Raw genomic sequence first — 17,464 nt, 5'->3', positions numbered from 1 at the left:
TCCCCTTTCTGACAGGTGGGGATGGTTGATTGTGCAGTCTCAGGTGCACTGCCGCACTGGCAGGTGCTTTAGTCTGCTCTTGATCGCCCTGACAACACACCCGAGAACCTCAGTTCAAAGGAAGAAAAGTTTATTTCCTCTCATGGTTTCTGAAGTTGGCCAGGGTATTTTCAGCCAAGGGTGAGGCTTCATCATGGCAGAGGCATGTGAAGAGAAGCAACGAAGAAATAGGTCTTGCTGCTATCACAGAAATCCCACCCAACTCTCTAAACCCATTCAAGTATGACTTCAATACAATTCATGAGGCCAGAGCCCTCATCACCAATCACCTCTGAACACTGTTGTACTGGGGACTAATATCTTAATACATAAGCTTTGGGGGTAAGGGAAATATGGCATAGTCGTGCCATTAATCTCAGCAATTAGGTGGCAAAGGCAGTCAAATCTCTGAGCTTCGGGCTAGACAGGACTATAGAGTGAGACTTGACTCAAAACAACAACAACAAAAAGCCAGATCAAATGGACATGGTATAAAACACACCGAGTTTGGAGCAATCCTCAAAACTGTTCTTAAAAAGCTTGGTTAAGCCGGCGGTGCTTGCGCATGCTTTTAATCCCAGCACTTGGGAGGCAGAGGCAGGCGGATCTCTGTGAGTTAGAGGCCAGCATGGTCTACAAGAGCTAGTTCTAGGACAGGCTCCAAAGGTACAGAGAAACCCTGTCTCGAGCCTTCCCTCCACCCTGGGATTCTATTTTACATCTTTTTATTATTTGCTGTTATCCTCTTCATCCGTAATTCTGATTTTCCAGAAAAAGAAAAAAATAAAATAAAACTCAATTCCAGTCACTTATATAAGACCATATTTATTATTCCTCTGTGTTGATGTGGGAGTGTCATATATCAATCTGTTGATTTCATTGGCTAAGCAATAAAGAAACTGCTAGGCCCATTGGATAGGCCCACCCTTAGGTGGGTGGAGTAAACAGAACAGAATGCCGGGAGGAAGAGGAAGTGAGCTCAGACTCCACAGCTCTCCTCTCGGGAGCAGACATCCGCCATGCTCCCGGCTCCTGGGCAGACACACGCGATGAAGCTCTGAAGCTCCGACCCAGGATGGACTTAGGCTAGAATCTTCCCGGTAAGACCGGTGCTACACAGATGATAAGAAATGGGCTAGTCCAGGTGGGAGAGTTAGCCTAGAAGATGCTAGGTAGAAATGAGCCAAAGCAGTTTATAAAAGAATACAGTGTCCGTGTAATTATTTCGGGGCATAAGCTAGCCGGGCAGGGCAGGCGGCTGGGGTGTTTGGGGACGCAGCCCCGCCGCCGCTCCCTATTACTACACTGTGTAAACAAAACATCCATTGTTTCTTTGTCAGCATGTGATCTTGTCACTGTATCTACCTAGAACAGGCTGGTGACAGCCACCCCTACTGTCACCAAACACAGTGTGAGCAAGGGGGAGAGGGAATGGGTGTTGGAAAGTACCCTGAGATCGTTCAGAACTAAGAGTCACAAACACAAGCGTGACAATTAAATAAATTACAAAATTAAATTAGAATTGAAGTTGAGAGTCCCTGTGTGTGGCTACTTGGCAGCAAACAGTTTACAGGAGATGGAGCTGTGGAGGTGACTGGGCTGTTTTGAGGCTTAGATCCCTGCTTCACACCGGGCTCATAGGTTTCTGATTGCCTCACTCACAGGGGCTGCTGAGTCCCAACCTCAGCTCTCCCTCCGGGTCCAGAATGATGTCTACAGCAAGTGAAAACTTGCTGGGCAACGGGATCTGAGAGGGTAGAACAAACAGAGTCGAGCACGTTTCTTCTGCAGGTTTCTTTATTCTTTGGGCGAGGAAGGAAAAGGATCATTCCCCACACGACTTTCATTTTTTATATCATACAGACAAATTAACAATTTGATAGGCAGTTACAATAGTATCAAGCATGCCTTTCAGAGACTCACAGAAACAGATACAGGAAGCCTCATCTTACATCTCAGAGGGAGAGCCCTGACTATGAAACTCCCTGGCAGGTATCGGGAGGATTGATTAAGAATGGGACTTTAAATCACGACAGAATTCTAAGAAGACATTTTCATGCACTAACTACATTTCTTAAGTGTAGCTGGAAGTTTATGGTTAATAATTGTAGAAGAGCCCAGCACTGCTGCTGTGCTTTCTGAACATTTCTGCTTCTTTCCCTGGTGACTGGGAATAAGAATTTGGTAACCATAGCAACTACTCACGGGCTTGGAAGGAAGGCAAGGTGTTTGATTCTCAACAGTATCTAGCTGGCTGAGTTAAAGGGAATCACTCTGGACACTTCTGGCTCCAGCAGGGTGCCTGCCAACACCGGATGAGAAGTGATTTCTTTCTGAGGCTGGCTGGTGTATGGACTCAAGCCTTTCTCCTGCATCTCTAGTGGCAAAGGCATAAACAGTTAATGTCCTTGGCTATGCTATTGTGTTAATTGAAACCAAGACAAAGGGTAAATACAGAATATTACTAGCTTGTTGGGTTAGAGCAAAAGGCCAGTAGATTCCACCTTCCCGAGTCTGCTGTTAGAGAGTTCAGGGCCACCCAGACCTGTTTGTCAGGTAAGAGTAGACATATTGTGACTGTGCTCAATTCCTCCTGCCTAGGGCTCCACTCTTGGCAATGAATCCTGTCAATAGGGTAATTGTGGGGGACTAACTTATGCAGATTACACTATTAGAACAAAGGTTTGGCTGAGTGAATGTTTTCAAGTGGGAAAAGGTATCCAGTTGCCTGCAGAGGAAAAGTCAGGTTATCTCAATGAACGATTTATCCACTCCTGGGATATTTTGGAAGGGAGAAATGTCATGCTTCCACAAGATGTCTACAGAATTGACAGTGACTATCCAAAAGGCAAGTGTCCCTGAAGCTCTGCAGTCGGGTTCTCCATGTGGAGTGTATACATACTTCCCATGGATCTCACTATTGGATGGTCACCTGTACTTTAGCTGTGTACTCTTGTGGACTTGCGACACCTCACTGCCTCCAAGCCTCTCAGGCATTCAGCTCCAGGTCAGCGATGTATTCTTGCACCCAGGTTTCTTTGGGGTCAGCGCAGACCTGCCGGTTTCTCTTGGTTATGAAACTGTGGAGAGAGATGAAGGTCAAGAACTAGAACTAGAGTCTGAAGTCCTCTGTGGAGTCTCCATTCCACCCACCATCAGTGATGCTCTAAAGAGCCTCTCTCACTGGTCCCCTTTAGAGGTTCCTGTGCTCCCCCACACCCAAGGCTGTGAAGCCTCCATAACCCTCTTCCACAACCCACAATTTCAGAGAAAGCAGGAGAACAGAACTTACATGACACCTGGCTGAGAGCAATGGATGCTGGTCTCAAAATAGTCAGCAATGAATCTGCGGTTAATGTGCCGGCTGTAGGTGAAGCAGCAGGAGATTGGGGTGATAGCATCATCTGAAAGGGGAAAGGCAGAATGTGTTCAAGTCACCATTGAGCAGCAAAATCAGCCAACATACTTTCTTGACAGGTAAGGAAGGCTAGGGCTCTGACCGCATTTGGGACTAGAAAAGACTTCTGTAACTGTCTTTGTTTCTGTTTCTGGTCTCTTTCTTGCTCTAAACTATGGGCTTCCTCTTTCTCTGTAGGTTACTCCACGTCCCTTCCACAGCTTTCTCTGATACAATAAATTAGCAAAGGACACCTGGGGCATGGCCTAAGGCATCCCAGAGACAGAGTTAGGCATCCTAGGGCTGGCTGGTAAGTGATTGACACCACTCCCCTTGTTCACTTCAAGTCCCAGGTACCTACAAGAGGTTAGACATCCTCACCCCACAGAGAGAAAAAAATCTTAAAGAGAAAGATCAGTTTCTTCTCTCTTGTAGACTCTGAAGCCACAGAAAAGACTGCTGTGGTCTGCCCAAGACCAGAGTGGGACATGCGCTGTAGCCATGTGGACTTACATCGAGCTGAGAAGACTTGGTCACAGAGAGCCATGGTGCAGAGAAGGACAGTAAGGGCAGCTGTGGGGACCTTCATGTTGCAGAGCAGGTGATGGAGCTGGGGCTTGTCAGCAGAGACCGGTCCTCACTGCCGCGTGTGTCCTGCTGGTATCTGAAGCCATATGCTCCTTCTCTTTATAGGCAGCCCCGACAGAAGGGGAAATGAAATCCGGGGGTGTGGAGGGAAAGTTTTCAGCACAGCAATGGTGTCGTGTTGGATATTGCACAACCCAGGGCCCTCGGTGAATACATGGGGCTCAGGATCCCTAAGAATAGAATCCCCAATACGTAGTCTCAGCTCTCAACTCGTGACCTATTCTTATAGTCTTTAAAGCACACAGGCTGTTTCCATTCCTCCTGGTGATTCCTAAAGCTGGTAGCAAGAGGCATAAAGAAAAGTCAAGATCAAGGGCAATGGTGGTTTCACCAGGGATGGGGCATCCACGTTTCTTCCCATTTGCTATCAATTCTAAAGAAAAGTGTCATAATCACTAGTTTCATTAGAAACTACATACCAGGAAAGCCAGGAGTAGGGAGACCTGCTTGTAATCCCAGCCCTCTCAAGATGGAGGCACAGAACCAGAAGTTCATGGTCATCCTCAGCTACATCATTGGCTTGAGGCTAACCATGGGTATGTGAGACCCTGTCTCCCAAAACAATACACCCTGACTGTGTCCAATCTCATCAGGACTTTCTTAACAGTCCATGTTCTTTATCTATTTACTGTTTAAGCTAGAAATCCTCAGTCATCCACCCACCCCATCACTCTCTCACTTCTTCAGAAGCCACCTTTGTATCTACAATTTAGTTTCTGATCTGGAAGAGGAAGTGAAAACTGCCATGTCAGCCACTTTCAGCGCTGGACACTTCCTATTTCCAGCATAACAACACTTACTGCAGTGTGTCCTTGGTCATCCATGTAAACTTTTGTTTTAAAATTTGAATGATGTCCCATTGGTTTTAAACAAATTCAGACCATGTCTTACTGGTAGAGTCTGGATAACACATCCTAGCACATGTCGAGTCTAACAGGGTGGGTTTCCTGACCAAGACACTAATTTAGTTCTTTTGAATGAAGGCAATGGATGGAATCTATAATCCTGAGTGTCTATAGGGTTGTAAGACTTTTCATATGAATCTCTAAACCAGGAAATTGTCTTTCACCATGTTTTTTCACTTGGATTGGAAAATGGCGTGCTTACATGCATAGTATGTGTTCAGTACACACATTGGGGGAGTCATGGAAGGGTTGAGTTAGAAGAGTTTTAGAAATGCTTAGGTGGCGGATTAATGTTTTTAGGAACAATGGCTTAGGGTCACACATAGAACTGGTCAGCAAGATGGTTTACTGTCAGCAATTCTTTCCACTGCATCTGCAACAAAGCCAGATGTCCTGCCACACAGTGAGACTTAATGCATGTTTGGTAAATGAGTAAATCACAGATTGACTAAAATGTGTTATGCTTAAAAACTCCTCATAGAGATAAATGCTAATGGGAAGAGAAGGAAAAGAAAGACCATAGAGGCAAGATCTTAATCTTTACAGGAAACACCAAGCTCCATTAGGTGGCCATAACAGAAAGTAGCCAGTAGTCAACACAGTGAACCCCCTTTCAGTTAGTGTGGAGGGGCTTAATCTATGTCCTAGATTCACCTTTCACTCAGCCTTCCCACAGCCCCACAACAGCTCAGTATCCTACTTATGAGCCCAGGGAGTCTGGTGGAGCAACTCCTCTTCTTTGTCCTTCCTTCTGACTGCTCTGCTCGTCTCTTCTCACTTCCCGCACTTCCCATGATCCAGCTCTGTCCATTGATTTCTTTCTAGTTTCCCCACCATGGTTTCACTTCCCTGAGTATCAGTCTCTGCTCTTGTTTGGCAGCTGTGGCCCCATGAATGGGCTAACTGGTAATAACACCTTGTTAGGTCTACCTTGGGCTGTCCATAGGTCACAGTAGGCAAGGACCCATCACTCATGAAGACAAAAACAGCATCCTGGAGTTAGGCTTCCTTCTCACATCCAGGAGAAGCAAGGACTCATGATTCCATCCCTTCATTTTGTGGTGAGCCCTTCATTTCCTGCCTGAGTTCTTGCCATTTCCTCTGGTGTGTGTGTGTGTGTGTGTGTGTGTGTGTGTGTGTGTGTGTGTGTTCATCCACTGTAGATCTGATTCTATATCTTGGTACTTGCCTCCATCCACCCCCTGACTTCTGTATTATCTATCCTCCAAAAACATCTTGTCTTATCCAGCTTCAGGAAGTCACAGTCACTCCTCTCTCTGCTCCCACAACTTCCAACTTCCTACAGCTATGTAGTCACCTACTTTAGGCTACACTGGAAATTGAACCTGGTGTGGGATGTGCTGGAGAGATGACTCAATGCTTTGGGAACTCCTTCAGCCAATAGCCTTTAAGATACCGGCCCACTTTGGGCGTGGTTTCAAGTCCTATAAATGCAGGTGTAAAGTGTACCTGGGCCTCTTGGCTGCTGGATTTGGTTCCAGTTCCTAGCACGTGCAGAGAACTGCAGATCGCTACTCTTTCTGTGAGTTTACCCCGAAATCAATAAAAGTTTGTTATACTCTATTACAGGTTAGTGTGAACCTCTTTTGTACTCCAATAAATTGCTACCCAACATAGGGCAACTACATCCACATAAAAACTGAGAGAGCTTGGGAAGGAGTTCTAGACAGAAAAGAACAGAGTTAAGCACAGCTTCTTGGTAACTGCAATTTTTCAGATAGACTCTGTTTGTCAGCAGCAAGCAGAGGCACGGCTCCTTTAAGAGAAGTCTTCCTGGCTTAATTTTAGCTGCAAAAAAAAAAATGTATGACTTCTGGGGCTGGAGGGATGGCTCAGTGGTTAAGAGCATTGTCTGCTCTTCCAAAGGTCCTGAGTTCAGTTCCCAGCAACCACATAGTGGCTCACAATCATCTGTAATGAGGTCTGGTGCCGTCTTCTGACCTGCAGACATACACACAGAATATTGTATCCATAATGAATAAATAAATATTTAAAAAAAATGTATGACTTCTTTAAGATCCCAGCTTCCTAGTCCACGCTGGCAGCATGAACTATGGCTCTTTCAGTAGGTCCTGAACTTAAATGGGGTTTGTGAGCAACATGATACTAGTTGTTTAATGGTGACATAGACCCACTGTGTCCCTGGAACTAGGGTGGTGAGCATAGCTTGCAGAGGTGGTAAACATATCTCCACCATGTTTGACAGGGTAGAAAAAACAGGCAGGGCTGCAGAGAGTTGGTTCTAGCCACATCTGCTTAGCATTTAAAAAAAAATAACAAAGTGCTGCTTGTCAGAAAATGATTACAGATACACAATAAAGACAGATTCAGATGAAAATGACCTCTCGTCACAGTGTTGGATAAATGTACTTAGGCTTGGGAGAGAGAAGTAAAAGAGTATAGACCGTTATAAAAGAAATAAGTTTTAAAAAATGAAACAAAGTGTTTAAAGAGACAGTAAAAATAATATAAAACAGTACACATAGTCATAGAAAAAGAGTAAAGACAAAAAAAAGCCATGTAAAGATGAAAAATACACAGAGAATCTGGATTATGCATATTATGTGTTTTCTTCAAACTTTTACTGCAGACAGACATTTTATTCTGGGGCTGCTAAGCTAAACCAACATATATATTTTAAGGTATTGACTTCAAAATTTGGGTCCACAGTTATGTTGCTTTGGAAAAGAGCTTCTGCTTTTGTTTCCACAGAAGATGAGAACCTGTGGATTCCTTACAATCTAATGTGGTTTGATGGAACAAGGACTCCCCCTCCCCCCCAAAAGCTCTCTATGATTTTCTAAAAATACTTCCCCCAACAGGCAGCAGGAAACAGTTTGGAGAAAACTACATCCAAATTCTCAAAATGATTGTTTATAAATATTTGTTTTCACTTAAAGGAGGTCTATTGTTACAAATTAAGGTCAATTTGTTACATTGTATATATGTATTTCTGCTCTTATTTAAAGTGTTGTGTTTGCGTAGCTCACTTAAAATATAATGTGTAGTTAAGAAATACAGATTAATTGATAGTCATTTATAATATTCAAACATGTAGTCATGTTAGTTAGGTTTTCTAGATATACAGAGATATATTTTAGTTAGATAATCTTCAGCACTCCAAAGACCTACAGAATATGGCATTTAAAATGCTTCATGAAGTTAGACTTTTCTTGACAGTGAGACATGTCTGTTTCTGGCAGCACCACTTACTTCAAAACAGTGATAGGCATTGAAGAGGCTCCTTATGGAGTTGGTTAGCAATTTGGGCAAGAAACTGCTCTTGCCTGGACTGATTGATGGTATGCTGTATAAACTGGACACACAGGACCCACAGAAAAATGACTGCTGAACTTGCCTAGAGAGATTCAGACAGTCCTTTAGGGTTCCTGCTTCACAGAAGAAACTGCCAGATATTCTGCTGGATCATGAAGAAAGTAACTGACAAATTGCCAAGATATGCAAAACAGCCTTCAAATTTCCTGCTTCATGAAAGTGTCTGCCAGATTCTATGGGTCTGTAGGTTGAAGATGGGTGCCCCAATCTTATAGAAGATCTTTGGGTGACTGTCCAGGCGGTAAGATGTTTGGTTAATTCTAGAGTTTTAGAAGTTTCTTACAATGCACTTTCTGTTTACTTAGGTAATATTATTCCTTCTGAGGTCTTTTAAGAGTTGATGATAGATAGTTTTAGTTTTCCTTAATTATGATAAAAGATGAATAAGATATGAAATTTTAGACTCACAAGGATAAAATAGATGCTAGCATATTTTCTTTAATTTTACCAGATATAAATAAACTAAATATTGTAACTGTAATTCCTGCTTGAACCTGTTTTGTTATATGTAATTTTACTATGTTAAAGTTAAAGCCTTGCTTTTTAATTAGACAGAAAAGGGAAGATGATGTGGGATGACCTTCTGTATATATGGTACTTTTATGGGTTGATGAATAAAGCTGTTTGGGACAATGGCAGAGTAAAACCAGGTGGGAAATCAGAAGAGACAGAGATACAGAGAGACAGAGGCAAAGAGAGACAGAGACAGAGAGAGAGAGAGAAAGAGAGAGAGAGAGAGAGAGAGTAGGAAGAGTCAAGGAGACACCATGTAGCTGCCAGAGAAGGACAAACCAGAACCTTAGGAACTTTACTGGTAGGTTAAACCTTATGGTGATACCCAGATTGATAGAAATGGGTTAATTTCTCATGTAAGAGCTAGCTAGGAATATGCTAGAGTCACTGGCCAAACAGTTTTGTAATTAATATAGCTTCTGTGTGATGGTTTGGGTCTGAGCAGTTGGGAAACGAAAGAGCAGTCGCCACCTACAACTCAGCTTAAAGAAAGGGCTCTTGCAGAAGACCTGAGTTCAGTTCCCAGCACTTATGCTGGGCAGCTCAGAACTGCCCATATTTCAACTCCAGAGGCACCAGATGCTGCTGGCTTTCATGAACACCCACTCTTAGGTGCACATACCCACACATAGACACACACACACACACACACACACACACACACACACACACACACACACTCCCCAATATGCAATTAAAAATAAAACAAATCTTTAACAAACAAAACCAAAAGGTAAAATAAAATGAAAACAACTTGAGTCCCACAAGACGGCTGGGCTACACAACTGTAACATATATGTAGAGGGATTAGGTCAGTCCCATAAGGGCTCTCTGGTTACAGGTTCAGTCTCTGTTAGCTTCTATGAGCCCTGGTTAGTTGATTCTGTAGGTTTTCTTGTGGTGCCCTTAACCTTTTTGGCTCCTATAAGCCTTCCTCCCCATCTTCTGCAGGATCCCTGAGCTCTGCCTAGTGTTTGGCTGTGGATACCTGCATCGGCCCCCATTATTTGCTGGATGAAGCCTCTCTGATGGCTATTGGGCTCGGCACCAATCTACGAGTACAGCAGAGTGTCATTAGGAATCACTTCATTGGCATTATTTTCAGTCACGTTTGATTCTATCCCTAGTCGCTAGGTTATCCAGCCTCTGGGTTTTGGCACCCCAGGCGTTATCAGGCAGATCTGGACACGTATGAAGAAGTACAGTGCTATTCCGTGGACCTGACCCCCCAACAGCTCTCAGGGGATTGCGACTGGGTTACCCTGCTCTCTGAAACAGTTTATGGGCTCAGGCTGGCTAAGGCTGTGTACCCGGTCTACATGCCTAGTGGCACTGCGGTGGTCCTTAAAGCAGTGGACTGAAAAGATCATGATCTGGGCAGTTGCATGTGCAAGTGCCGGGACACGCATGCTGGAGCAGGGACCAGGACTGGAGCAGCTTGCTCCACCCACCTCTGTGTGCCAGGCCTCTGGATCTTGAGGGCTGCCATTTTGAAGGAGGGAAGGAGCAGCGTTCTGCAACTGAGGGCAGAAGAACCTCTGGGTTTCAAAAGAAAGGAAATTACAGAAAGTTTTTGATAAAAATTTTTATATTAACTGGAAAGCAAGAAAGAAGGCAGGAGATGAAAATAATAAAGGGAGGAAACAGGAAGAGAAATTTGTCCTAAATAGCAATGTTTATGAAATCAGAGAAATGGGCTGAAGGTATATAGCAAGTGGTAGAAGGCCCGGTGATGTGAAATATGTTTGCTGTGTTTATTTCATATCTGCAAATACTAAATGTGAGGAACAAAGCATAAAATAAGTTTAAAAATTGACCATACTAGGTTAATTTTGTTTAAAAAATTGTTTGTCTTGTTAAAGAGTCAATTTCTTGAGAAAATTTTGTATGCTTGTTTTGTTAAAAAGTTTGTCTGGTTTTCTGGTGTACTTGCAAGTTTGCGTGCAAGTACAGAACTGGGATGAAAATGGTTTGGATACTGTTTGCACCAACAGCAGCCAGTCAACACCCACCGCATGGCTGAGAATTCAGATGAGCAGGAATTCAGATGTCTTTTTGATGGAGGTAATGTTGAAACTGTTTTATGCTGTTCTTTATTGAGAAGCTGGCTCTAGAGTTAGCTTATGGCTCTTCCTTCACTAGACCCAGGCATGCTCATTTAAAAGGTTCCTCTGTGCCACTCTGTCAATGTGAGACCCTGACACAGTGACAAGGAAAAGAAAACGAAGCAGAACAGTAAAAATTTGGACTTGCTTTACGTGAGTTTATTTTGTTAAATATGGTCAAAAATCTGTTAAAGTTAAATAAAACTAGTTAAAAAGTTAACTAGTAACACTGGGATTTAGTAACTTAAAATCAACGCATGAGTAATTTCAAAGAAACCATGAGGCATGTTTCTATTTTAAATTTTGGATTGCCATAGATGCCACATAATTTCACCACCATCTTGATTCAAGTTGATGGTGTGGAGTGGGTCTAACTAGGAGGCAACAACAAATCTCCAAGATAGTTTGGATTGGGATAGATTTTTGTGTTGGGGACTGCAGACCCTCAGACCCTGAATTTTCTGTGACCCCTTGCCTGTCCGAGTAAACAACTTGTTTTCCTGTGCTTGCAGCTGCTCTCGGCACGAGACTCTCATGAGTTCCTGATAGCAGGAAAGTGGTTTCTGGTTGGCTTGCAGCTGAAAAATCTCAAGAGCGAGGGCATGGCTGTTAGTCAAGGAGAGTCCCTGTATAAGCTACCCTGGAACACAATAAAATTGGCATTCTTGTTTCAAAGATGACTGTGTGTGTGTGTGTGTGTGTGTGTGTGTGTGTGTGTTTTAATCACCAGCACCTTACCCGACTTGCGAACCGTCCTGTAGTGTAGGCACGACACTACATTTTTGTATGATGATTCATCTCCCTGTCCTGAAAACAAGATATATATATATATATATATATATATATATATATATATACAAACACACACATATGTATATAATATGTGTGTATATATGTATGATGTGTATATATATATATAAATAATATGATTTAAAATATTAAAGCTGCTCCTCAATGCTTTTATACATAAGAATATACCTTGCTCTGGTAGTTAAACTTTGTAATTTAGAGTCACCCAGGCAATAATGGCTTTAAAGACATAAAGAGATCATAGGGAAAAGCTGAGACTAGAGTCCCAAAGAAAGTCCAGTTGCAAGGATGGACCTTCACAGTGTTAGAAATGCCAGTGCCAGGTGATAGTCACCAGAAGTACCAGCTACAATGGAAAGCAGCAGGCTAGGGGACTTTTGTGCTTCTCCCCAGGAGCCAGCTTAACAGCTGGGTACAAACTTGTTCTGTTTTCACCCTCAGAATGGCTAATATAGGTACTTTATTAGCTTCAATTCAAAAACATTAATTTATAGTTGGTCATTGGTGGCTCACACCTTTAATCTGGGGCAGAGACACGTGGATCTCCACGCAGATATCCTGACAACAATTTATGTAGCTTTGTTAGGGTTTTGTGCCCCCCCAAAATGACCACTGGATTCAAAAATCTTCTTTACCCAATCCCAAGATGCCAAGACATGTACTCCCTAGTTGGGGCAATTCCCCTTTAAAAGCTTGTCTTTTTCTGAACTTGGGAAGCATCCTCTTCTCACTCATCAGTGTGCTGGAGTTTGGTGGCCCGATCTAAAGCTTGCTAAACTAAGACCCTCATGTATTTTGCATCAGATAATGACTCTGTGAGGTTCATTGATACGGGCATAACAAACTTTTGTACTCTGCAGAGCAAAAGATAAGAAATATATATATCACATACAAAATGTGAATGCCCTTCATATGCCAACAAAGAAAATCAATAATAGCCCACCCCTCAAACATTTCTAAGTCCTTGCCTAGAACACAGGCTTGTATTTCCTTTAGGAAGACGCTCTTCCTATTATTTGTCCAACTTTAAATTGATATGAAATTACGTAGACATATGTACCTTGATTAACCTCAGCAAACAGCAAAAAGTGATTGGATAGAAAGTCATATTTAAAAGAATCTGAAGTTTTGTTTTGTTTTCTTCTCAGTGAAAACACACTCTTCCCTTAGCACCAACAAAAAATAGATTCCTGTAAGTCTGTCAGGGTCTGGCTATCTTCCCAGAAACCCATCTAAGGGAGAGATTCCAACCTGGAAGCTGCATCTGGGTTTCCTGGGGCCACAGCTCACTTTGTACCTGACAGAGTTCATTAGCTCAGGCTTAGGTTGGATTGGCTTCCTCCTCAAAGAGCTACCAAACACCCTGAGAAAGCCAGAGCACTCTACCATAGAGAAATATGGCCCTGGATGAAGTCTGGAATGTCTGAATAGGAAAAGACCAGTAAGTGGTTTTAGTGTGCACCATCACGGCCCAGAGGCTCTTGAAATCACGGCTTGATGGGCCCACTGCCTAAAGGTTGGTAAAGCCTTGCAACTTGTGTTTCTGGTTCCCTGGTGATGCTCACTTTTGGAGGCACCACCTTTAGAGAGCCAAAATTGCCTTAGCAGTCTGCCTTGGGCCCTTTGGTTCTATTCAGATGGAAGCAACAGAGAGCCAAGGGGAGCCCCTCAGTGTCAGGAAGGCTCTGCCTGAGTGCCTGGCCCAACACTGGCTTAGAACTGATGTTTACAGCTTTGTCAGTCAGCTTTGGTGGCTGCTGTTTTACAGCCATTCTGCCACCACAGCTCTTGGCTTTTGCAGTCTCATGGTTTACTGAGACCTCTCTCCGTTCTCTGTGGTCTCTCACCTTTTCTGCACTTCTGCTGTTGCCTGAAGACACAGTTTAAAGGTGCTGCTTCCAGACACACACTGAAGCTCTTAGGGTCTCTTGGGCTGACCTTAACACATGAAAAAGGAGGGCTGTTTGTTTGACCAGCCATGCAGATGGATAGTCTCCTGTTTGCTAACCACAAACCTTTAGCTAAATCTCCCCAGTCCAACAAGTTGTACTGGTCCTGTCCACTCCAGCTGTCATGAACACATGCTTCTCCCCTTTCTACTAAAGACATCTTAAGATGCACAGAGACACAGCTGTAGACAGTGTCATCTGAAGCTGCTGGGCTGCTAGAGGCAAACATAGCTTTTGGGGCGATCTCAGGTTATCTGGAATGATGGTGAGTGAAACACAGACACCCACATAATGTTGCTTAGAGCTGATGCAGGAGATTCCTCTGTGACCTTGACAGCTCTGGCGGTTTCTGCAGGTAAACTGAGTCTCCTACTGTTTGGGCAGCTGGACTAGCATCTCACTGGACAGCCAGGAGATATTTAAAGGGCCCAAAGTTCTCAGGTCAGCTTCCCTCATTAGAACAGAGGCTCTAGTTTTCAGGTGAAGTAAGAGGCTTAAGTTACTTCCCCCTTTGCTGGTGGAACTTCAGGATAGCAACAATGTCATATACAACCCTGCCAACTTGGGGACAAGGAGGCTTCAGTAATGGTAGCCTCTCCTTTTGAAAAAATAATTTTCATTTGTTCGTTTTCTGTGCATGTGGAGATCAGAGGATTATTTGAAGAAGTTGGTTCTCTCTCTACCCCATAGGATCTGGAGCTAAACCATGCCACGAGGCTTGGTGGCAGGTACCTTTATCCATCCTGCCAGCCCCAGGAGTGCTTCTTTATTAGACCGCTGACTTGCTTGATCTGGGGTAGTTGCTTGACTGGGCGGTTGCTGTAGGTCAGTAGAATAGAAGAGTCTGCAAGTAAAAGTTGAGTGTGGTGACTTGGTTGTATCATTTATGTTCTGATATTGGCCAAGTAGTTTTAGCTCTCTGAGCCCAGCTTTCCCTTTCTGACAGGTGGGGATGGTTGATTGTGCAGTCTCAGGTGCACTGCCGCACTGGCAGGTGCTTTAGTCTGCTCTTGATCGCCCTGACAACACACCCGAGAACCTCAGTTCAAAGGAAGAAAAGTTTATTTCCTCTCATGGTTTCTGAAGATGACCAGGGTACTTTCAGGCAAATGGCGAGGCCTTATCACGGCAAACACGGCATGTGAAGAAAAGCAACGAAGAAAATAGGTCTTGCTGCTACCACAGAAATCCCACCCAACCCCGTAAACCTATTAAAGTATGACTTCAATACAATTCACGAGGTCAGAGCCCTCAGCACCAATCACCTCTGAACACTGCTGTACTGGGGACTAATATCTTAATACATAAGCTTTAGGAGGGGAAGGGATGTGTGGCATGGTGGTGCCTTTAATCTCAGCAATTAGGAGGCAAAGGCCCTCAGATCTCTGAGCCTCGGGTCAGACCAGGTTAAGGAGTGAGACTTGACTCAAACAAAAACAAAAAGCCAGATCAAATGGACAATGTACAAAAAACACCAAGTTTAGAGTAATCCTCAAAACTGTTCTTAAGAAAGCTTGATTCCTGGGATGCAAAACTAATTTGCCACTTGATAATGTTTATTTAAAGGTTGACCTTTTCTAGAGCAGGTTCATTATGAGTTGATTCACAAAATAGCCACCATTCCAGTGGTCCAGCGCTATACTTCCAGTATGAAGGGGAGTGCCCCATGGGAGCACACCCATTTTCACCATCCCATCCCCTCCCACACCCCTGGATTCTATTTCAGATATCTTCATTATTTGCTGTTATTCCTCTTCATCCGTAATTCTCATTTTCCAGGAAATAAAATAAAACTCAATTCCAATCACTTTTATAAGAGCATATTTATTATTTCTCTGGTGTAAACAAAGCATCCACTGTTTCTTTGTCAGTATGTGACCTTGTCACTGTATCTACCTAGAACAGGCTGGTGACAGCCACTCCCACTGTCACCAAACACAGTGTGAGCAAGGGGAGGGGGAGGGGGGTTGGAAAGTACCCTGAGATCGTTCAGAACTAAGAGTCACAAGAACAAGTGTGACAATAAAATAAATTACAAAATTAAATAATAATAAATTAAATTAGAATTGAAGTTGAGAGTCCCTGAGTGTGGCTACTTGGCAGCAAACAGTTTACAGGAGATGGAGCTGTGGAGGTGGCTGGGATAATCTGAAACCCAGGACCCTGCTCCACACAGGGCCCATGAATGTTTTGGGGTTCCTCACTGCCTCCAAGCCTTTCAGGCATTCTGCTTCAGGTCAGCGATGTATTCTTGCACCCAGGTTTCTTTGGGGTCAGCGCAGACCTTCCGGTTTCTCTTAGTTTGGAAACTATGGAGAAAGATGAGGGTCAAAAATAGGATCATCCTATAGAAGAGTCTGAGGTCCTCTGTGCCATCTCCATCCAGACCCCTATCCAAAGAGATGCTCTAGAGAGCCTCTTTCACTGGCCCCTGAGAGGATCCTGTGCTCCCCACTCCATGGCTTATAAACCCTCCCTTACCCTGTCTATACATCCCCATGTAAGGGAAAGCAGGAGAAGACTTACATGACGCCTGGCTGAGAGCAAAGGCTGTTGGTCTCAAAATAGTCAGCAATGAATTTGCGGTTAATCTGCCTGCTGTAGGTGAAGCAGCAGTAGGTTGGGGTGTTAGCGCCATCTGCAGGGAGAAAGGCAGAATGTGTTCAAGTCAACATAGAGCAGGAAAATCGGCCAACACTACTTCTTCTTTTTTTTTTTTTTTTTGAAGGAGAACATTTAATGAATGAACTGAGATTTTCCTACAATGCTTGCCAAAAAGTAACGTCATTAAAGCCACATACTCTGGACACTGTTCAGTTCTGACAACACTACTTCTTGATAGGGTAAGGAAGGCTACGGATCTGACCACATTTGGGACCAGAAAATGCCTTCCCTATCTGTCTGTTCTCTCTCTCTCTCTCTCTCTCTCTCTCTCTCTCTCTCTCTCTCTCTCTCTCTCTCTCTCTCTCGTCCTCCCTCTCTCTGTCTCCACTGTGGGCTTTCAATTTTTCTGTGGGTTACCCCATGTCCCTTCCACAGCTGTCTCTGATACAAAAATTAGCAAAGGACACCTGGGGCATGGCCTAAGGCATCTCAGAGACAGAGTTAGGCATCCTAGGGCTGGCTGGTAAGTGATTGACAGCGGTCCTCTCGCTCACTGTGATTCCAAGTCCCAGGTACCTACAAGAGGTTAAAAATCTCCACCCCACAGAGAGAAAAATAAAAATCTTAAAGAGAAAGATCAGTTTCTTCTCTCTTGTAGACTCTGAAGCCACAGAAAAGACTGCTGTGGTCTGCTCAAGACCAGAGTGGGGACACGAGCTGTATCGATGGGGACTCACATGGAGCTGAGAAGACTTGGTCACAGAGAGCCATGGTGCAGAGAAGGACAGCAAGGGCAGCTGTGGGGACCTTCATGTTGCAGAGCAAGTGATGGAGCTGGGGCTTGTCAGCAGAGACTGGTCCTCACTGCCGCGTGTGTCCTGCTGGTGTCTGACGCCATGTGCCCCTTCTCTTTATAGTCAGCCCCGACAGAAGGGGAAATGGAATCCGGGGGTGTGGAGGGAAATTTTTAAGCACAGCAATGGTGTCGTGTTGGATATTGCACAACCCAGGGTCCTTGGTGACCACATAGGGCTCAGGATATCCAAGAACAGAATCTCTGAGGTGTAGTCCCAGCTCTCAACTCGTGACCTATCCTTACTTCTTGAGGGGAAATTAGTTTTTCTAGTGAGCGGGAGG

At 44.0% G+C, this 17,464-nt stretch overlaps 1 protein-coding gene across 3 annotated transcripts; it reads right to left on the bottom strand.

Moving 5' to 3' along the window:
• Nucleotides 1-1,818: 1,818 nt before the first annotated feature.
• On the bottom strand, nucleotides 1,819-17,199 carry LOC142860278 (C-C motif chemokine 3-like). 3 transcript variants are annotated; one of them, XM_075991319.1, is made up of 3 exons: nucleotides 17,065-17,198; nucleotides 16,250-16,361; nucleotides 1,819-3,119 (listed from the first exon to the last, which is right to left on the bottom strand). In XM_075991319.1, the coding sequence occupies exons 1-3, from the start codon at nucleotides 17,138-17,140 to the stop codon at nucleotides 3,029-3,031; spliced, it is 279 nt and encodes a 92-aa protein (XP_075847434.1). In that variant the 5' UTR covers nucleotides 17,141-17,198; the 3' UTR covers nucleotides 1,819-3,028. The 3 variants fall into 3 exon arrangements, with proteins under 3 accessions (XP_075847434.1, XP_075847433.1, XP_075847435.1); XM_075991318.1 differs by lacking the exons at nucleotides 16,250-16,361; nucleotides 17,065-17,198 and adding exons at nucleotides 3,332-3,443; nucleotides 3,950-4,129; XM_075991320.1 differs by lacking the exon at nucleotides 1,819-3,119 and adding an exon at nucleotides 15,567-16,032 and having other exon boundaries at nucleotides 17,065-17,199.
• Nucleotides 17,200-17,464: the final 265 nt, after the last annotated feature.

This window comes from Microtus pennsylvanicus, chromosome 11 (genome assembly GCF_037038515.1).
Source record: "Microtus pennsylvanicus isolate mMicPen1 chromosome 11, mMicPen1.hap1, whole genome shotgun sequence".
Taxonomy (NCBI): Eukaryota; Metazoa; Chordata; class Mammalia; order Rodentia; family Cricetidae; genus Microtus; species Microtus pennsylvanicus.
The sequence above is the reverse complement of the archived record's forward strand: the minus strand, read 5'-3'. Positions and strand labels throughout refer to the sequence as shown.

What these genes read in the sequence shown, in the direction of transcription:
- LOC142860278 (XM_075991320.1), bottom strand. Translation starts at nt 17,140, where the DNA reads ATGAAGGTCCCCACAGCTGCCCTTGCTGTCCTTCTCTGCACCATGGCT. An exon ending in CCAAGTCTTCTCAGCTCCAT is followed by an intron (nt 16,362 to 17,064) that starts GTGAGTCCCCAT and finishes TTCTCCCTGCAG; the next exon opens with ATGGCGCTAACACCCCAACC. An exon ending in TGCTCTCAGCCAGGCGTCAT is followed by an intron (nt 16,033 to 16,249) that starts GTAAGTCTTCTC and finishes CTTTCTCCATAG; the next exon opens with TTTCCAAACTAAGAGAAACC.